Here is a 23,073-nt window from a genome sequence, read left to right on the forward strand (position 1 = left end):
AGAGGGATGCTGGGGCGGTGAGAGGGCATTGCTGCGACTGTCACCGGCCGAGGTGGAGCGGAACCGTCTGGCATTATCCAGCGCGGGGGAGAGAACATGCTGAGTCCGGTTCTGGGGGCGCTCCTTGGAGCGCAGGGGATCGCCCTTCTGCCGGGCACCACAGCCCCCTGCAGCGTGCAGGCGTGCGGGGCGATCTGGGCTTTCTCTGTGGTAAGAACGTCTTTGCGGTTAATGCCATCCGGAGTGGAAATGATGAAGTGTGATGGCTCATTCGAGCTGTCTGCAGTTTCTGTTCCTCCTTTTTCTTGTGCTGGTCCCCAGAGTACTCTGCTTAGACACCTCAGCCTCTGGCCTGACTTAAATTCCTGTATCCCTCTCCTTCACATATTCCCCTCTATTAATTTACACTCTGGCCCAAGGATGACTTCATGTAGGCTTCTTCCCTCTTCTCTCCTGCCAGGTGCTGAGAAGATGGCCTCCCCAGGTGCCCCAGGGACCCGCATGACGTCCACAGTTAGCATCAACATTTCTACCCCTTCCTTCTACAACCCACAGAAGAAGTTTGCACCCGTGGTTGCCCCGAAACCCAAGGTGAACCCCTTCAAGGCTGCAGGTGCATCAGAGTTGCCTCTGCCACCACCTCCTGGACCTGGTGCCCAGCGTGCTCAGATAGGCAAGGTGGGGGAGATTCCATCAGCATCCATGTCCCTGCTGGCAGAAGGTAGGTGGAGGCTGATGTGGCAGATGTGAATGTGTTTCTTAATTCTCAGGGGGTGAGCTCTGTAACTGGGCTAAACATGAGAACTGCTGTAAGTGATGGATATTCTTGCTGTAGAGGCTGGCAGGTTCCAGAATGAGGTGAATAGATTGGAAAGGGATCTCAAAGTATGTAGTATCTCCAGTACAAAAGGAGGATTTTTCACGGTATTCCCATGGTACATAGTTGTGTAATTGCAGTCAGTTTCTGGCCAGCGTGTCTGAGAGAGCAAGTATGTTGCAGGGAAGTTGACCCTGATAGTGATGAATCATGCTGTTCTCCTTCTTGTTGATTGGTCCCAGCTCAAGTTGATTATTTCTGACTGTGGAGATCCTTCTTGTGGACTCTGCAATTGTCATCTTTGCTGCTGGAATTGAGGAGGGAGAAAAGAATTAAATGAAAATATGGTGGCAGCGATCATGAATGGGAAGTGAGACTTAGAGTTTGTATGGCTTGTACAGTTTTGTACATTTTCCTAGTGGTTTGAGTTGGGTGTGTTTTCCTGTGTAGAGTTACTTCTTGTTTCTGTGGTTTTCCTTTTTCTTCCTTTCTTTCTTTGTTATTTTTTTTTGTTCGTTTCCTGTGGTGGTGGTGTGTTTTTTGTATCATGTTTTGTAGCTTGGTTGGTTTTGTGTCCTCTGAGAAGCAGAAGGTTACTGGTTCTGTGGCACTGTAGTTGGAACTGATCAGCATGAGGCCACCAGAAATTTCCCTACGGATCTCTTGCTACTGCTTAAGGCCACTTATTACTCCAAGACTATCAAGTCAAAAGTGCACTTCAGTCAGGACATGCATGTTCAGATAATGCTAACTGCTGGTTTAAATTTCTTTTTTTTCACTGTTTAGCATAGACTGCAACACTAATGTTTTCTGGATTTGCATGTTAAGTTAGTGGGCAGCTGGACTGGGGGAGGGAAGGCTGGTCCTGTGCTTAGAGGGGTGAAATTATTAAACCACTGTTTCCATTTCTGAAGTTCTGACTCCTAGAACTGTACCAGCTAACTCTGGTGACCTATTTCTTGTATGTTGTTGGCTGGAATCTTGTGTCTGTGGAAACCAAGGTCCCATATTAGGCTTTATGATTTTCCGCTGTAGCTGTGTGGATTAGGGATGTGTCTGTTGGAAGGTCTCAAACTGACACAAGTGTGTTACCTGAAGTACAAAAGGAGACAGATGGATGTTAAAAATTATTTTTCACCACACGGTGTGAGTGGAGCATTGGCTGGTGTTTGCTCCACTTGTCCCTTCCTTAAAATGCCTATTATGAAGGGACTAGACAGAAGGATTAGCAAAAGAATCATTCATCATTGCTGTGTCATCCTTGGGTGAGGGCTGCCAGCAAGACATCTGAAGTACAGATGAACCACCTGAACTCAGTCATGAGAAAGCTGTGTCTGATTCGATCCTTCTCTAATGCATCTCTTCAGTCCTCCTCTGCCTTTCTTGCACACTCCACAAACAAAATTTAGTATAATGCAAAACCATAGCAATTGATCTCCATCTTAAATGACAGGATGGCTAAGTTAGTATTGCTGTAGGAATGTTGCATTTAGTATTGCTGGTATAGCAACTTTGTGGGGAACTTTTCTGTTTGTTTGAATAATTCGGAGAACAGGCTTTTAGTGCATCTGAAACGATGTGACAACAGATCAGAGCCTTGTTTCTGCAATATTCTTTATGATTTCAGTAAACCAAAAGGTAAGCACATACAAACTTGATCCCAAACCGTAGTTTCAAAGAAAAAATATAAACTTAGTAATACTCCTTCCCCCCAGTAGAATTTCTGTGGCACAAGAAGGCTTGGAAGAGGTGTTGCATACCAGTGCAGTTTATGCATTCCACAGGCTAATAAGATTTTGGCTTTCATTTTCTGAAAGGGTAGTATCATCTCCCTTAGATTACAGATGAGAAGTCCTTAAAAAGCCTGTCGACAACAGCTGAATATAAATATGAGACAACTTGAGTACTGCTGGTAAAAGTTGCATTTGGTGCAACTGGAGTGAAAACTTTGGTCTTTCACCCTACTGCTGGTTGGGGCTAGCTAGGAAGAGAGGTGGATGTCCAGAAGAAGGGATGTGGAAGTTATGCCTCCTTGTCTTTGATGTTGTTTGCTGCTTGGTTGGTAAGAGAACAACTTCTCCCACAAATGCATTCACATTTATTTGACTGTGTTATAGTACAAATTGTCGGGTTTTGCCTATTCCACATCTTTGGCAGATATGAATAGGTGGAAGCAATGGGGTTTTCTTCTAGGAGACTGAGGTTCTCTGGTGCTTTTCAGCCTTCTTAAAAGGGTCCTGGAAAATTTCTTATGTCCTGACATGTATTGGGTATGAGGGCATATTAACCTCCAAAAGGAAACCTGTTTTCATCCACCAGAAAAACAAAGCAATTTCAAAGATTCTTCATACACGTAAGGGCTAGCTGGTCCAGCTTGCTTTTTTCTTGCCCCCCACTTGTTTCTTGTAGTGCTTACTAGCCTGCTGAGAGGTGCCAAAACGCAGTCTCTTCAGGGTCCTGGGGTGTCAGCTGGTATTCCATCTATGTTGCTTGATATTCAGCAGTCTGAGCCAGTTACTCCAAGAGAAGCATATGCTAGGGACTGAAGAATGAGAGGAGTGGGAAAGGGCATAGTGTGACTTGTTTCCAAAATACATGATAAATATTCCCTGTGACTAATTGCAGCAGCTACTGAGAAGGATTATATGATGGCGAAAAGCCTTGGTCAAGGTGAAAGCCACCCTGTGGAATTCAGTTGCCCTAGATGGGTGCTGGGGTTCTCTGGGTACAGGGTGACTAGTGTGCACTCACAGCCCAGAAGACCAACCAGAGAGGTTGTGAATGCTCCATCCTTAGACTTGTTCAAGGCCACGTTGGATGGGGCCCTGAGCAACCTGATTGAGTGAGTGGCATCCCTGTCTATGGCAAGGGGGTTGGAACTAGATATTCTTTAAGGTCCCTTCTAACCCAAGCCATTCTGTGATTCCACTTGCTGCAATACATTCAAGAACCCTCCTGACTCAGAAATTATCCAAATTTGCTTTTATTCTCATTCTTTCCCATAGACCTGCCACTGCCACCTCCTCCTCCACCTGGAGAGGAGGCAAGTTTCTCCTCAAACTGTGCATTTCCACCACCCCCACCACCCTTTGAAGAACCTTTTCCACCAGCCCCAGAAGAAGCTTTTCCTTCTCCTCCTTCTCCTCCTCCTCCTCCTCCTCCACCGATGTTCGATGAGGGACCTGTGACCAATGTACCTGCCCCACAGGTGAGTGAGGTCAAAGGCAGTAATGTTTCTGTGATGCTTTGTCAGTTGGGACAGCTTCTTGCTACTCTGTGAACTCAGCAGCAGGAAGCCCTGAGATCTGGGAAAGCAGAAAATGCTGTCACCCCATGGACCAGCATAGTTTGGGGTCAGCTGGCTGGGCTGCAGCTCTGCTGATGAAGGACCTGGGGTTCCGGGTGAAGAGAGAGTCAAATGTGAGCCAGCAATGCGCCCTTGTGGCAATAAAGGCCAACCACATGCTGGGCTGCACCTGCCAGAGCAGGACAAGGACAGTGATTATTCCTCCCTTCGGTGCTAGTGAGGCTGCATCTTGCAGGACAGTATCCAGTCAGGCTCTCCAGTTTAACAACCACAGAGCAATACTGAACAAGATGCAATCCAGCAAAAGGTCATAGCAATCATTGGGGGTTGGAGCACATGATGCAAGAATTGGGTTTGTTCAGCCTGCAGAAGAGGAAGCCAAGGCAGGGATCTGACTGCAGTCTGCAATACCTAAAGGAGGGCTGGAGAGAAGACACATTCTTCTTACTGGGTACAGCAAGAGACAATGGACAGAAGTTGCAGCAAGGGAAATTCCTCTTGCACAGAAGAAAACCCTGTTCTGCTCCAGGGGTGGCTCAACGATGGCACAGATGCCCAGAAAGACTGGGGAATCTGCGTCCTTGGGAATGTTAAGAAACTACCTGGACAAAGCCCTGAGCAACCTGGTCAAAGGTGTAGCTGTGAGTTAGCCCTGCTGCGAGCCGCATGTTGAACTAGAGATCTCCAGATGTCTTTTCCCCCCTAAATCTGTCTGTGAGCTTCTTTGGGCTTTGTGTTTTCCCACTCTTCGTAGACCTTGCAGACTCTGTCTTGTTCATCCTCATCAACTTGTTATCCACTCAAAGCAAGGAGCAGATCTGTACTACGGTCCAAAGTGTCAAAATCTGCTATTGTGAGGGGATATACCCAGTTCTCTGGCTGTTCCTGTAACATGATCTGCTCCCTTTTTCCTCATGGATGGCGGTATAGGTACGTGGCAAGATGAGCAGCATTGATCTTGAGATTGACTCACTGTCTGTAATGTTGGATGACATGGAGAAGAATGACCCCTTCAAATCCCGGGTGAGCTCTCCGAGATGTTGCAGGTGGATGAAGAGATGACTGGTTTGCTGAACGGATTTAGTGAAAAGGGTGCTACTGAAGATTAAAATGTCTGGATAAACCATAGCATGGAAGTGTTCATGAAGAACCAGAAAGCATAGACCTTGCAACTTGGCAGGACTGCAGTGTGGGAGCTCCTAGCATTCTGGGTCTGGGATAGCTGATGACTTACTGCTATAGAGGGCATATTTTCTCTTCCACCTTGCTAATAACTGCCTGTTTTCTCTCTGCTGCCTCCCTTTGCAGATAACTACAGGATCCACAGGTTCTCTGGAGAAACCATCGGCCCCAAAAGCCCACGTGGAAATACCATCTGCACCCAGAGATACTCCTCATTCCTTTCCTTCCAAGTTCACGCCAAAGCCAAGTGGAAGCTTACCTTTCAAGCCCCCTGGAGTGGATTTGAACCCCACCCCAATCCCATGGGCAGCCCCACAGCAACGCAAGGAGCCCCAAGCACCAGTCCCTCCACCCTCCTCTCTCTCTCCTGCTCAGCCTCTTCCTAAATTCACTCCACCTCCTGTTGCTGGCTCTCCTAAGTCTGTGTCCAAATCTGGTGCTAGTGTTCCCACGGATCCCTCAAACTCCACAAGATACCCTACCTCTCTTCAGACTCAGTTCACAGCCCCTTCACCTTCAGGCCCTTCCTCTCGGTCACAGCCTCCCAATTTCAGCTATGCCCAGCAGAGGGAAAGACCCCAAATTCAGGAGAAGCCACGTCCAACAGAACAACCTGCTGCTGCAAAAGACACGGTAAGGGAAAACAGCCATGGGATCAGTGTCTTCGGACAGGCACAGCATCACTGCGAGTCAAGTCAGTGGATGAGGGAGGGTCTGCCCCAGGCTAGGGGAGGCTGTTACCCATCTTGAAAGAGAGATGTAACTATAGAGACAGTGGTGGAGAGGGATAGGACTTTCTGTAAGGGTGGAAAGAAGCACAGTGGATGACAGATTGTTCCCTAGATGGGACAGAGAGGACCAGTAAAGGTGGGAGGATAGGTTTCCTAGGGACAGGGTGGGAAGGAGTTTGTTTATATGTGTCCCTTGGGATTGAATGTTTCTTCTTCTTGCAGCATAGACCCAGTGGTTCCGGTGTAGATCCACCTAGAGGGAATTCCTGTCTGACCATGAAGGAGGTAGAAGAACTGGAGAAATTGACCCAGAAACTAATGAAGGATATGGAGCATCCCCCCCCAGCAGAGGCTGCTACTTCTGGTGTGTTCCCTCAGTGGACAGTGATAGGACTAAGAGTGTGGTAGGTTTTCATCTCTCCTAATCTGTTTTTTATTTCCATTGACAGAGCTCTGCGGCTTCTGCCGGAAGCCCCTGTCAAGAACCCAGCCAGCGGTGAGGGCCCTGGACAGCCTCTTCCACGTGGAATGCTTCACCTGCTTCAAATGTGAGAAGCAGTTGCAGGGGCAGCAGTTCTACAATGTGGATGAGAAGCCCTTCTGTGAGGACTGCTATGCTGTGAGTCAGTGGGATGAAAGCTGCTAGAAGGAGCTCTGCTTGTTGTGGTTGCTCACTCTTGCTCTCCTTTCCATCTTGGCTGTCTGTGGTGTAGCCTTTCAGGTGTGGGGGATTGGATTAACATTTCTTACTTGTTTCCTTTGGGGTCAGGGAACCTTGGAAAAGTGCAGTGTCTGCAAACAGACCATCACAGATCGGATGCTGAAGGCCACTGGTAACTCATACCATCCCCAGTGCTTCACCTGTGTGATGTGCCATACTCCCCTCGAGGGGACCTCTTTTATTGTGGACCAGGCCAACCAGCCTCACTGTGTGGATGACTACCACAGGTATGGAGAGAGAATGTGCATGTGGTGTATGAGAGAAGGCAGATTCCCTCACACTTGTTTATCTTTACTGCAGTATGGGATTGGGTTGTCCATGTAATTTGTTGGACATGAAGTTAAAAATGAGTCAGCAATGTACCTTGTAGCAATTAAGGTTTCTTCCCACCTGAACTTCTTTGTGATTTATTATTCCTCTGCTGCCTGATACTATGAGCAGCAGTGAGAAACTTGCCTTGAATGTCACCATAGTGTTCATGATGCTCTCCATGTTCTTCTGTGTTGCAGGAAGTATGCTCCACGCTGCTCAGTCTGTAGTGAACCTATCATGCCAGAGCCTGGAAAGGATGAGACAGTGCGTGTGGTGGCATTGGAGAAAAATTTCCACATGAAATGTTACAAGTGTGAGGTAAGCCTGGTGGCCCACTCCTCCCATCTCTCCCATGCCCATCACTAGCAACTTGGCACCTTTGTTGTTTATCCTGACCAAACACTGAGGTTGTTTTGAATTAATCTGGAGCATTTTTGAAGCAAGTTCAGAAAAAGATGAGATTCACAGACTATGGGTTCATGAACAAAGACTATGGAGGGTTGCTGTATTCTCTAGCACCCCTAATACAGCAGCTGTGTATGCCAGGGGAATGTGCTGGGACCACAAAAGGGGCTTGCTTAAAATAGCATCTCCCATTAGCACCATCAGAGACAGAGCAGTGGGCTGTGATGCATTATCCTGATCCGGTAGGGCATTTCTTACATCTCTGAATGCAGTTACCCTGCTATTGACTGTCATTGAGCTCCTTCCTTCTTCTTTCCTTGTTTAGGACTGTGGGAAGCCCTTGTCTATTGAAGCAGATGAGAATGGGTGCTTTCCACTGGATGGGCATGTGCTGTGTATCAAGTGTCATACTGTTCGTGCAAAAACAGCACGCTGAGGAGCTTGGAGTGGGCATACCTTTGAGACCCTCACACTCTTCCCCTCCCTGCCATTGTCCTACCCTTCTGCCTGACAAGGCAAATTGCTACCAATGGAGACTATGCCAGTGCAGTTTTTTACTCATATAGGATTCACTGCTCCTAGACTTCACTCTGCACACCCACCAAGAAAAGACCTCTTCTCCTGTCACCACGTCCTGGCCACAGTATATTCCAGGCTTGGGGCTATGATCAAGGTGAGTGCACAGTTGCTGTTCCTTCAAGACTCTGGAGGAGAAAGACTAGACATCCACCACTGCCTGGTGGAAGTAGCAAGAACAACCTGGTGGCAGGTGCTGGGGGAAGGGCTGAGCATTCTTCAGTTCCATGGAGCCAAGACCAATGATTTGACTTTAGAAAGTGGAAGCTTACATCTCAGCACCACTTCTGGCTTCAATTTTATTTTGTATCTTGACACCTCATTATCAGGATGTCTTCCCCTGCCCCCTTGCTCACTCCTGGGTTAAAGTGTGGAGGCAGAAGATATTGGGAATCTGTTACTGTTGCTGGAAAAAGCTAACCTTCTGTAGCTTTCCTGTCTCTGATGGATTTAACTGATTAACTGTCTTGCAGCTTTTTTTTTTCCTTAGCCAGATTAAACTGGCAGTGTTTGAAATCCTACTCAGTTATAGAGTTTGGAAACTTTTTTTAAAAAAAACTTTTTCCCTTCCCAAAATAAATAATTTCCCAGTGTGGTTTCTGGACAGCCAGGCTGGGCACCAGAGTAGCAAAACAGTCCAAAGAAATCATGTTTACAAATAAAGACCGTCATAAGGACGTGCAGCACAGGTGTGGCGGCGTCTCCGTGCTTGGACGAGGATTCAGCACGCTGAGGAACGTCTCCCCATTCCAGTAGGGATCTTTCACTGCTCTCAGTCAAAGCTGCGGTGTAATTGCAATGTACTGTCTGGCTCTAAGTGTCACTGCACTGAGTCCCATTTCCTGGACTAGAAACTCTCAAAGTGAACAAATCTTTTGAATACCGACACTGTCCAACCACTGTCTGCATTCAATAAAATGTGTGGGTTTTTTCCATTGACCTGTGTCTGCTGTATTTGTTCAGCTACCCCTGAGATTTGCTGTCTTTGGCAATAGAGAATGTATAGCTGCTGTTCCACCTAGCCTCCAGAGAGGACGAGTCTGAATATGGCCTTTCTCTCTTTGCATTTTGGTCTCCTTCCCAGACTGTTTAGTTTCCTGTTTTTCTATGCCTAAAGAGTAGCTTTAATTTAAAGCAGTTGAAGTCTGCAGTTCAGTACAGCAGGATTGTAGTCTGCTTGGTGCGTCACTGGGAGCTGAGTATTCCAGTCTGATGAAAGTGGATTGTAGTAAAAGTGATCAATTTGCTTGCTTTGCCTGATTGATAATCGAAAGTGTTTGTGCTTGATGGTTATGGTTTTAAGCATGGTACTGTAATGGTCACTGTGGGTGAAACTGCTCTTTGTGGTAAGCAACAGTGTTTCTACACTTCAGATATGAAACCTACTCTGGATCTCTTGCCACTTTTGGGGAAATCTTTAATGACTCCCTGCAAATTGATCCAATAAATGTTTTGAGGTTTTCTATAGGATGAGCAAATAAACAAACTGTACATGTGATTTCTTTTCTTTCCCGAGTTCTTGCTGATTTGTAGGCATTATTTCAAGAGGTTGTTTCTAGACTAAATGATTAAAATCTCACACCCACAAATACCAGGGAGTGCAGAGGTGAGAAACAGTGATGGGGCAGAGAAGCACCCTAACCCAGCTCTTCCCAGAGCTATCAGAGGACCATAGCCCTGGTGTCTGGGTATGAAACCTGTCCAGTGGAGTCAGTGGGAAGGTCTCTGGATCACCTTGTAATTTAAGGGGGTTAATCCCTCTTACGGGTGTGGGGTGCAGAGAAAGATCATTTAGTGACTGTGCAACACGTGTTATGGGATGTGTGGGGTGGGAAAAGGGAGTGATCAAGGACAGGAAGCACCATGGGAAAACAGGGGAAAAGGGCACAGGAGGAGGTGGCTGCACATACACTTGTCTGGCCATGCCCTGTGTGTCATTAAGGCAGTCTGTCCTGTCTTTGGAATAGCTTTTTTTTTTTTTTTGGTTGTCTGTGAATGGACTCTGTTCTGTGCATGCAGATGTAAGTGCCAGCAACTGGAAAGACCTGAGTTCATGCATTTGGTGTGGGTGTGTATGCCCTTGTGTAATCACTAACAAAATCAAGTCAGAGTAGCTGAGTAGGGTAAAGTAACTTGAGAGCCATGGTGTGGCATTACTGTGAGTCTGGCTAGATGCTATGAAGATGAGTCTTGAGAGTCAACTGATAGAGCTTTGAAGATGTCCAAGCCAGCTACTCTTGGGTGTGGAGGTCAGCTACTGGACCAGCTAAAAAAAAATAGTTTCTATGTCTGTGTGAGGTGACTGGGAGACCAGGGAATCCTGGGGCCAGCTGCTGGGTAGAGCCGATGTACAAGGTTAACTGCTGGAGGACTTCAGTGTGTGTGTGAACGCCTGAGTGCCCCCCACTGGAGCAGGCCTGCAGGCCTTGAGGATTTGCATGTCCTGGTGCCAGCACCCAAGGAAGTCAGCTCAGGCTCCAGGTCTGCTGCTGGATAGCTGGTCTTGAACACTAGAGGGATCCATAGTATGTATGTATATATTTACCTCTAACAGGTTCATCCTGATCAGCCAGAGAAGGGAATAGGATCAGGCTGTTTGTGCTGTGTTTGCATGACTGCTGTGCTCTCTGCCTCAGGCCAGTCATGTACACTGTGTGTGCATATATATACATGCACATATTATATACTTGTATATTTTGTGTGCATGAGTGCCTATTGGGAATACATGCTCAGGCTTGCTACTGGCTGTACCCTGAAGTCATGGAACTGAACAGCCTCTTCTCTATCAGCCCAGCTGACTCAGCAGTTCCTAACAGTTGAAGCTGGAAGGAGACTTCCTTGCTAAGAGCAGGGTCAACCAGAGTCAGTTGCTCAGGAATGTACTCCCTCGTATTTTTTAATACCTCCGAAGACAAGAATTCCACAACCTCCCTGGGTAACCTGTACCAATGTTAACAACTATCACAGTGAGTTTTTACTTACCTTCAAATGGAATTTATTGCATTTTGATGTGTTCTCACTGCTGCTCCTTTCACTGGATACCACTGAAGTGTGTCTGGCTCCTTCTTTTTCACTCCCTCTCATCAGGTATTTATACACAATGGTAAGAGCCACCCAAACTTCCTCTCAAGACTGAACAGTCCCAGCTCTCTCAGCCTCTCCTCCTATGTCAGATGCTCTAATCCCTTCAAATCACAGTGGCCTTACACTGGACTTGCTCCCTGAAGTCCATGTCCTTCTGGGGAGCCTAAAATGGAACACAACACTTCAGATACCAGACCAATGCTGAAAAAAGGGGAGGAATCACCTCTCTCTGGTGGCAGGTACTGGGGGAAGGGCTGAGCATTATTCAGTTCCATGAAGCCAAGACCAATGATTTGACTTTAGAAAGTGGAAGACTACATCTCAGCACCACTTCTGGCTTCAATTTTATATCTTGACACCTCACTAGACCCTGCTGGAACTTACAATATGTATGCTAAAGGTCCCACTCATATTTGAAATAAGCCAAAGAACTCCAACACAGCCTGCTCTGCCACAGGTTTATTTACAAAATATTATTTACAGACTATAACTGTCTTGAGATATGATAAATAATATTTCCTCCATAGAGAAGGAATAAGACAGACCACCTACACATTTTTCTGTTACAAATACCCTATCCAGCCAAACAAGACTATTCTCTCTTTTTAAAAGGGGCAGAGAAAAATGGGTACCTAAAGGGTTTTCTGTCCATGGCATAAGAAAAGTTATTAAGCAGTTCAGTGACGTGTGCATGTGCAAAACAGCAACATGCTGAAGTGATATGATCACGCAAGTTACAGCAGGGTGTGCTGCTACTTCCAGTTTCTCCTCCAAAGAAAGAAGTACACCACAGGTTGGTGTTCAAAGCAAGAATAGCTGAATTCAAAAATGTATCCCTTACCAGCAGCCTGGTGAAAGACTGAATAGTTTGTTCCTGTTGTAAAATAAGAAAGACAGAAGGCTGCTGAAGTGAGAAGGAATGTATGCCAGGGAGTGAATGTGCCCAGTCTATACCTGTCTGTATCCTTGTGCCTGGTCCCTGAATGTCCCAGTCTATCTGAACCCTCATCTCCAATCTTAAAATATTATCCACCACTCCCTGTCCACATTGTATTCCATGTGATATACTGAAGGTCTGAAACTCCAGTATGTGGACTACAGGGACTAAGAGCTGCACAAAATAAACTGCAGAAGACAGGGCTGAGAACAGTTTCTATGACCAGTGCTCTGAAAGGTACTGATGGCTGCTGTAGAGCTAAAGCAAAGGGGAACAGAAATGAGAGCAGGTGGTGATGCCTCATGAGCTTTTCAGTTCTGGTTGTTTTGCTTTGCTTGTCCCAGTCACTCATTTGGAAGCAATTGCCATAGGAATGATTCCAAGTGATATCTGGTAAGAATGGGCATTTTTCAAGCTTAAGAGCGCAACAACTCATCACTCCTTAAAACCTTGGATGCTGCACAGGATCCTCTTCTGGTGGCCTGGAAGTGACACTCCCATCTGTTTCAGGTCCCTGAAGGAAATGGGAAAAGAAAGGAAAAAAAATGAATAGCTGTTCTTGTTCCTAGGGGACAAGGGTGTGGATAAAAGCAGAAACAGTTACCAAGCATTAGTTCAGAAAGCTTCCTTTCCCTCAGTGCCTTGTACTACACCTACCTTTTCTCTAGAGGGAAGAAACTTCTAGATGTTCCTGCCCTTCCCTGGCTACTTCTGGCCACCCAGTCAAATGACCTCTCCCACCTCATGACTAGGCCTGTGCTCCCATTAAATCACAACTTGTGATTAAATCAACTTGTGAAATGGGACACATCTCAACCCTTTAGCAGGTCTGTGCCTGTGCTGTGCCTGCTCATGTATTTTATGTAACTGCCCTGGTTGGAGTTGATTGTACATTCTTCACCCCACAACAGAAAGCTGCTGTTGGTAAAGCATCTGACTTGGGTCCTTCCAAGGAGCCCAGAAAGATGGGCTCTATGACAGAACAGTGCCTAGTTGATGGCAGGGGAGGGGGAATATCACTTGCCCATATGAAGTTCATGGCAAGAAAATTATCTTAAAAAGTCCCCTACAAGGGGAGATGGTCAAGTTAGAGAACTGTTGCCATCTATTGTTTCACCTTGCTGTGTCTGATGCGAGTTCATAGCTGCTCAGACCCCTGCAGAGCCCCAAGAATGGACAAGGACAGTTAGGGAGTTAGTCTCACAGTTTGGGCTGATCACAGTTCTTCTGGGCTGATTCTTTACTTTTAGGGCAAGAAGCCAGTCCACTTCCTTTAAACTACATAGAGAAGGATGGAGAGAAGCCTTCCAAGTAAATATCAGTGCCTGTTCAGAAAGCACAGGGGCAGACATAGCTATTGTAGCACAGTCTGAGTTGCCTTGAGAGAGTTTGGCCTGTGCTTACTCAGCAGTGAGCTCCAGAATGGACTCCATGGTGTCCAGGCCAGCAGTGCGGAAGTTGGAGATGTAGCGCTTCATGCGAATGGATTCCAGCCACTCCGGGATGGATCGGTAGGGGATCCCATCAGATCCACTGCAGCTGGGGAGGCGGAGTGTTACCCTAGAGACAGATAAAACCTTTGTTGGCCAGGTAACTATCTTAAATGGCCAGCACTGTGAGACAACAGCTGAAGGGCTAGGTCAACTCATCTGCCCTCTGCACAGAGAGGTCAGACAGGCCAATGGCTATGCTTTCTGTCACCAGGGGAGAGAGATGACTACTGTCTTCTGCACACAGAGCCCTCAAGGTGCCTCCTGCCAGTCTAGCACAGCCTCTCCTCCTGCTGGGGACAGGGAGGTAAAAATCTCACAGTTAACCTCTCTTCTTTCAGGGACAGCCTGCTTACCTGGGATCAAAGTCTGCAACAGGCCGGAGGAGCTGGGGAGTTGAAATGAAATGTTGCAGCTGTGCCCTGATTTCCTTAAAAGGAGGCCTCCTCATCCGATCATGCGACCAGCAGCTCTTCATGAGTTCATAGAGGATAGATGGGCAGTCCACAGGTGGGGGGAGCCGGTACCCTTCCTCTAAGCTTTTCATCACCTGCACAGAGGACAGAGAGAAATCTAGCCAAGAGCAGAGTGTGAAAGAGGAGCCAGAGACTTCTGTGGGGGTGGGAGCCCCAGACAATCAGGGAGAGGTTGATGCAGATTAGACATGTATGATGACACAGGTTTTGGGCAGCAGAGCACAGGATCAGGACACCTCAAGGATGTCAAAAAAGTGAAGTAGCATATGCGTGTACTTTCAGCCCTTTACTAGCTTAGCTCCCAATTGCCACTCAGGACATGGGTTCATGGGAAGTGAGGACCAAATGATCCTGGCACAGGCATGTGAGAAAAGGGGAACCAGACTCTGAGGGACAATTTCAACAGCATGTGCTAATCTCACAGATGTGCTGAGACTAGAATGAGACCAGACACAATATTCCAGAGCCAGAGGGAGAAGATGAAACAAACAGAAAATTATTCAGATGCAAAGGCCATGCATGGCTGATTTAACCCCTCTTTAATCGGCTTATAAGTGATGACACCTGAAGGGGCTTGCTGCCCTTGATTTGGTTGCACTGATTTTTAGCAGGGAGGGATACATAGTAGTTATGTGTTCAAAAGAATGTCAAGACTGCAGGCTCGGGGGTTCTACAGAAGTTGGGCCTACATGTCTTGTTTACTTTTTTAATCAGCATTTGAGCTCAGTGTCTGTTACCTCTTGGTTGGTCATGTGCCCGTATGGCTTGTCACCAAATGACAGCACCTCCCACATGACAATTCCAAAGCTCCAGACATCACTGGCTGAGGTGAAAATCCGATGAGCAATGGCCTCTGGGGCTGTCCATCGGATGGGAATCTTACCACCCTGTGACAGAGCAGAGACATGTGTCATTGAGTTGTATTTCTCCAGTGCTTTCATGCACCACCTTCAAAGTGGTTCAGAGACTGGCCCAGGGAAATTTCTCAAATGGACAGAAAAACTAATTTACTTTCCAAGAATATAAACCCTCTCTTCAGCTGACTGCTGGACAAAATCACTGGCTGTGGGAGTAAGAGCCTGGCACCAGTCACAGCCCTACTTTGAAAGACACTACACATTAGAATCACTGGAACTTTCATTGCAAGAGACACATGGATCTCTCTAGTCCAAAATCCTAATCACAACACTAATATTTTCAAAGCTAGATTTAGTTAATTGAGTCCAAAAGATCAGACCTCTTATTTTGCTTCTCAGTTTAAAACCACAGTCATCCTGAATCTCTTAGTAAACAAAACCAACATGAACTCCAGACACAATAGTACCACCTTCTAAATGATCCACACTGTAACTTTGCAGGGTTTTTTTCCTCAGAGATTTTCCATTCAAGTCTTCCCTGGACATATGGTGTTTCCTACTGTGAAGAAATTTCACCATTCTTACCTGGCAGAATCCTAACCCCCGCAAGACTACAGCCAATTTACAAGACAGAACGATTGCTTACGCATTACCTTGGTTTCATAGGTTCCCTCTGCATCATTCTCCAATATACGGGAGAGACCAAAGTCAGACACCTTGCACTGGAGACTGCGTGTTACCAGGATGTTGCGAGCAGCCAGATCGCGGTGTACATAATTGTGTTCTGAAAGGTAGGTCATGCCAGAGGCTATTCCCTGCAGCATGCTCACAAGCTGCACAGGGCTAAATTTTTCCTCATTCTCCTGCATGGTAAAAGAAGTGAGAGAAGATCCTGGTCAAGTGACATTGATCTGCTTGGTTTCTAGTCGATGATCTTATCAACTTACAAAAGCAAGCATTGGTGAACAAGCAAAAAGGCAATGCTGCACCCGAAAGGCTCCAACAGGTTCTGACTAAGGGACTGGTGGTGGTCTCCAGAGAGTCATCATTAGGCACCTGCACTTCAACTACCGAAAGACAGGACTCTGGTCACTGAACAAACAGGATGGCATCAGGCTTCAGCTGCTGAGACCGAAAATGTCAGCAAGCAGAAAGTAAGTGGATGTCTGGACCTTATTTCTAGTCTTATTTTAGGACCCTGAATCCAGGTCAAGTACAAGTTCTGGCAGTACACAAGCCTATTACAGATTGGAGTTTCTCACCCGGAGGAAAGTATCCAGTGCTCCATTCTCCATATATTCAGTGATGATCATCATTGGCCTCCCTTGAGGAAGATAAGAGGATGTCAGTCTTTTTGAAATTCTCCTCCTCCTGCCTTTCAATGCTCTCCACATTGCCCCAACACAGAGAACCATGTCCAACCCCAGCTAACATCCCCCATTCCACTGGCACAGTTGGATGCCCCTTCTCCTGAACCTCTCCCAATGATCTTGTTCTCCTTGTTGTGTCACTTGCAGCATCCTTTACACTATCCCAACTTCTCACCTACTCACCAACCCAAGAAGATATCTCCTAACACTGCCTCATGACTCTGTTGGAAATCCATATCGCTCCTTCCTTCCTCATTCTCTGCCATATGATAACATGACAATGCCTGTCTTCTCGCAGCACAGCCTCTCTGACAGCAAACTCTCTAAGAAAGGTCTGAGATATGTGGCAGTTTCTGCTCTCATTTCAGGACTCTCTCCCACACTCTCTTACTTTTGGTGACAACTCCTTCCAGACGCACAATGTTTGGGTGATTGAATTGTCCCATAATTGTTGCTTCACGCAGAAAGTTCCACCACTGCGAGTCTGAATATGTTGACTTCAGAGTCTTAATGGCAACCACGATACGTTCTTTCCCTGGGAGCCGCAGGGACCCACGATAGACCTCTCCAAATTCCCCTGAAGACAACCAGAGGCAAAAGGTCATGTAACTCAGGAAAAGGCAGCAAAACAACAGTGTGGAGAAAATGAAAGATGGGGAGAGCAACAAGTAATTCACCTTCTCCAATCACGTTCTCCATAGTGACACAAGAGGCATCCAGTTCCTTAGTGAATTCCAGCACCCCTCTGCTGGGGTCATCATATGGCTGAAGGTCTACATAGGGCTTCAACCAGACCTTCTCTATTGTAAAGGGAATAAAAAGAGCAATTGAACCTGTCAGCTCTTTGGACAACCTTTGTAAGGCAAAACCACAAAAGCAAAAGTGAATCCATGGGATTCTGACAATGGCAGTAAACAAATCTACCAAAGACATATTGAAGAGTAGAACTGTTGTGGGAAGAGGCAAATTACAAGGGAAAAGCCATGCCAGTGTCTGGTTTGAAACTAATGTTTCTTTTCATTCTTTCCAACCCATTCCAGGCTTCTCCCTGTTTTTATTACCCCTTTGAAGCTCACCTCGATCGAAGCCTGAAGTATTGTAATCTGGCCGTGCGTGTCTCCGATGAGCCCTCCTGGAACATGAGAAGCAGCCATGAAAATAAAATGGTCAGGAGATAGCAAAGAGAAAAGCAAGACTTCCAGAGTGTCTGCCCTAGTTGGTCAGGCACAGAGTTCAGGGTAGCACAGAGCAAAGTGGAACCAGATGCTGCACCTACTTGGAAAAGTACAGCTGGCAATAAAATACAATGCATCATTTACATTTAGAAATGGAGTTCTGTTTCCATACAGTTAGTTTCGTGCTGACCTACAGATGAATTTCTGTTTATTTTATGTTTTCTGTACACTTTCAGTACAATATCTGATCTTTTTAAAACTAAGCAATAGCAGTCTTATAGACATTGAGAAAGGAAATAGAATTTTGTATCTGGGTAGAGGACCACGACAGTAATGGTATATGGAAAGTGGTTTGAAATGACTGGATACATGAACTACCATGTAATTGGTCAGTAAATATAGAAATGATTGTATCATAACAATGTTTTTATTACTCTGTCGTGACAACAGTATGATAGTGCTTGATTATAACAAAACTGAGAAGTCATTGTATTTTTCTCTGCTCCCACTAGAAAACATTATCTTAGAGACAGGAATCCCTCCATTCCTAAAAAAACCCTTTCCATCTTGCCACAGCACAGTGGTCTTTTTCTTCTCTAACTAACCTCTACCAATCCAACATCCTGTGAGAAATCAGGGCCTTCCTTTCTCAAGCTCCCATAGCTCAGCTATTCCTATATCTATACCTTTTTCAATAGCAAAAAATCAATACTTACTTTCGCCGAAAGATGAGCAATCCCAGAAGCAGCCCAATAAATAGTATAACTCCAAAGATAATAGAGACTATGACTCCACCAGACAGAGCTCCTGTGTCTGCAGAAATGAAGGGAAAGGCCACATAATTTAAAAGACCAAGATCTATTTGTCCGGAATGTAGCTTCTACCAATTAATGGTATTAGTTAAGTTACAGCCATTTGTCCTCCAGGCAGCAGAGCCTCCAGATTTGAGTCCTACCATACTGTTATTCGTGTGCATGGAGCACCTTCTGGTGGTTATCTGGTTGACAGCCTTTGTCTTCTAGTTGAGTAATTTATCCCTATGTTTGATTTCCTACAAAAACTGCATGACACTTTCAAAAATGAAGAATAGCTGTTCCTTCCCTCTCACTCCTCTCCAACAATCCTTTCAGATGAGACCCTTCTTTCAGCTTGGTAGCTGATTTAGACTATGGCATAGCAAAGACAGTAACTTGACCCACTTCTTGTTCAGGAAATTAATTACCCCCTCCCTTTCCATCAATATCTGGGGTTGGTTCTTTGGCTAATTACAAGCTCCTGTCTGCTCAGGACTTCTGAAACAAGCAAGTACTGACTTACAAACTTGCAGCCTAACATCATAGTCCTGCTTTCTCAAAACTAAGCTTCAGGTGGTTTCATTTTGTGGTTGGGTATAGCATTCAGATAGTGTTCACATAACACAGATTGTCTTCTTCCAATAGGTTCTCAAGCTAAAGCTAAAGCCATTTCCATGCAATATATCTGAATTCATCAGAGGAGATGCTAAATGACCTCTCTTGGTGTTTTTAAACCTTATTTCCCATAACTTAAAAAAATATTTTAAAAACTTATAAATACATTAATTCATATCCATGTCTAACGAGAATCTACATTTTTAATATTTTAGTCCCTAAAGAGATTCAGAAAAACATTTAGGAGAAAAAAATATCCCTAAATATTTTTTTCTATAAATGAGCAGATTTTAAAGCAAGGAACAGCTTGTGTGATACAGAGAACTGCGTATGGAAGTGTTTCCTAACATTCAGTCTGATGGTCAGCATCCATAAAGCTTAATTAACACTTGTTATTCTTGCTCAATTTGATGCTGACTCATCCCACTAAAATAATTAAAAATCACCAGCTTAGTTAAGCAGAAATCAAGAGGCAGAGCTAACGTCCTTGTTTTGTTAAAATCAAAAAGTCAAGATTTGGAAGGTGAAATAATATCTTTTATTAATAAAAGGGATGAGCTTTTAAATACTTAGCACTTCTGCAGGAAACTAATGGATCTAAATTCTCAAATTCAGATTTTTTTTTTTAATGGCTCTCTTTGCAAATCCTGTCCCACTAATATCTCTAAACCATTACACCTAAACAATGTTTCTACAATTACCAAAGAACTCTCACCAAATGAAACCTTGCTAGCACTTCTTTTTAATCCCTTTCACATTCAAAATACCTTTGTCTTGGCATGATGAGGTGATCAACTTTTACTTGAAATAAAGCATAACCTTGATGAAAGTATTTTTTAACATATTCTTTCATAATAAAAACAATTTTACATGCATATTTTTGTAATTGTACATTACATATTCTTCACAAAGCCTTCGTAGTACATTATTATATTAGTTGAAGATCATTTATGTTATCATCACATTTGACACTGTGACTTCATGAAAATTTTAGCAGAAGCTCCTGGTGCCAAAAAGAGCTGAATTTTTATATTCCAGTCATGGTATCACAACTCCTCATCAGCTTTTACACTGTTAATTGAACTATTTAGTTACATTAAGGTATGTCTTTGCTTTCGTTCATGTCCTTATTTCATTACAATAAAACTTGCCTGTCAAATGCATCATTTGAATGGATATATTTCTAAAATTATCCTTAGGGTCAATAGGAGGATCTGTGAATCTGTGGAATGAAGAGTGAGCAAACTCTCCTTTTGAAAAAGTGGAAGCCTCTGGGTAACCCAAGGAAAGAGGAGGTTGGATGTAAGGCCTATACGACACATTCTTTGATACAGGAGACAGGTCTTCTTGTGGCCTCAGTGTCTTGGCCTTCTACACATGGTGCTTTGCTGGAGAACTTTTTTCAGTGGCACATACCAGCTTTTGGAGCACAGCTGCATTCAGGGGCTGAACTACATACAGCAGAAATGATAAAGCTGGAAAAAATAGTGTTGAGGTTCTCTGAGTTCTCCTTTTCACTAGTAACTTGAACACAAAAGGAGGCATATGGCAATTATTTGGCTAACATTCATACTTAGAAACATTAGATAGAACCAAAATGTCTTTCAGGAAAACTAGACAAAGACTTGGTTAACTATTGTGCCAGTAGAACACACAGACCTGAGACTGATCATGTCTGAACAGGAAAGCACAAGTGAATTTTATATGACAGCAAGGAAACAGGAAAAATGCCTTTTGTCATTACAGAGAAACAGGCTTGGCCCTGGTGACAGGAACTCAGGAGTGTGGTGTCTGTGCCTTACAGCCAGCAGAACACAAAAAGAGATCCGTGTACCATGCAAATACACAATCTGATAGAGAAGTGAGTTTCTCCCAAGCGAGATACCAGCGCTTGTCCTTTACCTGGTGGAAGGGTGCGGAATTCCTGCTCTGGGGAGTAGGGCCCAGGCCCGAGGGGTGTAATGGATCTCACACGAAGCAGGTAGGCTGTGTCTGGCTGCAGATCTCTCAGAGTGACATTTGGCTCAAGAAGGTGCTTCACTGTGTAACGGGTCTCCTCTCCCTGCAGAAACCAAACAGGGCTAAGTAGCAAATACATGTAGAACAAATGGACACTTCCACGCCTTTGGGTGAAAAGGGGAAAAACAATTAAGGCAGGCATTACCTTCTCAAAGAACATGACCTCATATTCCACTGAGGTTCGACTGCGTTGCCATGGGGCAAGCCATGAAACAGAAAGACTACTGTCATCTCTTTGTGTCAGGACAAACTGGGATACTGTCACCGGAGCTGCAGGGGAGAGAAGAGAGGACATAAGGAAGAAATACAAACATAATGCAAACAAGGTCTTGTCCCCACCAGAAGTTCTCTCTTTCCTTCTCTGGTCATACTATGCAACTGGAACTGACTCTTATTGCCACTGCCACTCCCTCATCTTTCTCTTCTGTGCTGAAAGGGAAATGAGGTCTCCGGTTGTCATTAGTTGCTTTCCGTGAACAGTATGCTTCTGCCTCAACAGTGGAAGAATAACTTTGTTTGGCCCTCAAAACAAAATCAGTGTTCCAAGAAATTACATTTAATCCAGGACTGCACTGAAAGCATCCAATCTGAAATAAAAATTTTAGGACTTAATGCTCTTACAGCAGCAGGAGCACAACTATCCCATGTCATGATTTATGAATGCAGCTCCATTGCATAAGGGTACTGTGAAACTCAATGCTCAAAATCTCTCAGCTGACTGCAAATGCATGCTGTTCATGAATAAAAAGATAATTCTCAAGAGTCTGCAAGGACTGAAGAGTTAAGTGTGGCTCTCTCCTTGTCCTTCATTATCACCAGGAAGTGATGAGGCAAGCCAAAACTAGCTCTGCTTTTCTAGCTCAGAGTTGTGCTGCCCTCACACAGCATCAGGAAGAAAAGTCCTATTTTGTCACTAAATTAGTGACAAAGGGCTGTTGAGCACTGTGATGTCACTTTTCTATAATCGCATTTCACAGCGCGCTGGGAAGTTTTCACAGGACAGCCAAATTAGCTGGCTTGAAGCTAAGCTACAGAAATGAGTCAGGAACTTCCACATTTTTAACATCCTCATCTCTCCATGCCTTTAAAACTTTTTTTTTTCAGTTTCAGCAGGGTTTCTGTTGTGTTTGGTCAGATTCTTTGCAATATCTGAGCCATGGGAAATATTTCATGACACAGTCCTCATTCTTCCTGTCACACAGGGAGCAACACTTAGGCTGGACTACATCACTGTATGAGGGAGGGCTTCATCCTCTCTGTCTCTGTTAAGTTCTTTGTGGATTCATAGCTCTTGATGGCTACTTTGACTTGCAAGGAATATGACTGATGGACTTTACATGCCAGAGGCAGAGGTACTTTAGAATCCTTAACATCCCATACCAACATGTGGTAGACAGGAGAGGATGGAGAAAGCTTAAACATTCAGAGAGATTCCCCTTCCTTTTCACAATGTGCAGGAAGAACTTCTCTCTGCTTCTGCTAACCTGCATGTCCAACTGAGACCCAGACAGCTGGAGCTGTTCTCTGTGGAGCAGGTCCCATTCCTGAGACACCGTTAAGGGCTTCCACGGCAAATGTGTAGTTGGTGTAAGCTTCTAGGCCATCCACATCCACAGCAGGTTTAGTGAGACCAGAAGCACTGGGGGAGAACACCACACCAGCCTCACAGGGTTCACATGACAGGAAATGGCAGCGCTGACAGAAGACTGTGTAAGTCAGGTCCTTGCGCCCACCCTGGTCACTGGGTGGCTGCCACCACAGACTCAGCTGTGTGCCAATAAGGGAGAAGCTGACATTGCGGGGAGCTGAGGGGGGACCTACAAGAAGAAAAAAAGTGTTAGATACAGCTGTTAATACTGTGGCAGTTTTCCATCAGCTGATGCATTTTGAATGGAGTCCTCTGTCCCCACCAGCCTCTCCCCCTCTGGTCTCTCATCCCCATTTTGTTTCTTCCCATATCCTTCTTCATAGAATCATAGAAAGGCTTAGGTGGAACGGACCATAAAGATCATCTAGTTCCAAACTCTCTGCCATGGTCAGGAACATCTTTCACTAGATCAGGTTGCTGAAAGCCCTGTCCAAACTAGCCTTGAACACTTCCAGGGATGGGGGGTATACACAAGCTCTCTGGGCAGCCTGTTCCAATGTCTCACCACCATCATCGTAAAACATTGCTCCATGTGGCCCATCTAAATCTACACTCTT

General features: G+C 45.2%; 2 protein-coding genes across 2 annotated transcripts in view; one reads left to right on the plus strand and one right to left on the minus strand.

The window, feature by feature from the left end:
• The first annotated feature begins 461 nt into the window (after positions 1 to 461).
• ZYX (zyxin) lies at positions 462 to 7,930 on the plus strand. Its single transcript, XM_009071546.1, has 8 exons — positions 462 to 721; positions 3,823 to 4,025; positions 5,433 to 5,939; positions 6,260 to 6,401; positions 6,487 to 6,656; positions 6,807 to 6,985; positions 7,268 to 7,388; positions 7,801 to 7,930. Exons 1-8 carry the CDS (start codon positions 472 to 474, stop codon positions 7,909 to 7,911), a joined length of 1,683 nt encoding a protein of 560 aa, XP_009069794.1. The 5' UTR covers positions 462 to 471; the 3' UTR covers positions 7,912 to 7,930.
• Positions 7,931 to 11,579: 3,649 nt separating this feature from the next.
• EPHA1 (EPH receptor A1) overlaps positions 11,580 to 23,073 on the minus strand; it is a gene marked incomplete at its 5' end in the record, with an annotated part of 12,198 nt that continues 704 nt past the window's right edge. Inside the window, 13 exons of the mRNA XM_009071547.1 lie at positions 11,580 to 12,586; positions 13,477 to 13,632; positions 13,919 to 14,112; positions 14,776 to 14,925; positions 15,549 to 15,758; positions 16,158 to 16,219; positions 16,657 to 16,842; positions 16,943 to 17,065; positions 17,342 to 17,397; positions 18,157 to 18,253; positions 20,752 to 20,911; positions 21,014 to 21,138; positions 22,353 to 22,685. Coding sequence (XP_009069795.1) covers positions 12,508 to 12,586; positions 13,477 to 13,632; positions 13,919 to 14,112; positions 14,776 to 14,925; positions 15,549 to 15,758; positions 16,158 to 16,219; positions 16,657 to 16,842; positions 16,943 to 17,065; positions 17,342 to 17,397; positions 18,157 to 18,253; positions 20,752 to 20,911; positions 21,014 to 21,138; positions 22,353 to 22,685 — 1,931 coding nt within the window. The remainder of the gene's footprint in view (positions 12,587 to 13,476; positions 13,633 to 13,918; positions 14,113 to 14,775; positions 14,926 to 15,548; positions 15,759 to 16,157; positions 16,220 to 16,656; positions 16,843 to 16,942; positions 17,066 to 17,341; positions 17,398 to 18,156; positions 18,254 to 20,751; positions 20,912 to 21,013; positions 21,139 to 22,352; positions 22,686 to 23,073) is intronic.

The sequence above is a fragment of the Acanthisitta chloris genome, unplaced genomic scaffold (assembly GCF_000695815.1).
Source record: "Acanthisitta chloris isolate BGI_N310 unplaced genomic scaffold, ASM69581v1 scaffold39653, whole genome shotgun sequence".
NCBI classification, from domain to species: Eukaryota; Metazoa; Chordata; class Aves; order Passeriformes; family Acanthisittidae; genus Acanthisitta; species Acanthisitta chloris.

Bases quoted from the DNA above. Each gene is read 5' to 3' on its own strand.
- ZYX (XM_009071546.1), top strand. From the start codon at position 472: ATGGCCTCCCCAGGTGCCCCAGGGACCCGCATGACGTCCACAGTTAGC. The intron at 722-3,822 runs GTAGGTGGAGGC...TCTTTCCCATAG, and splicing joins CATGTCCCTGCTGGCAGAAG to ACCTGCCACTGCCACCTCCT. The intron at 6,657-6,806 runs GTGAGTCAGTGG...CTTTGGGGTCAG, and splicing joins TCTGTGAGGACTGCTATGCT to GGAACCTTGGAAAAGTGCAG.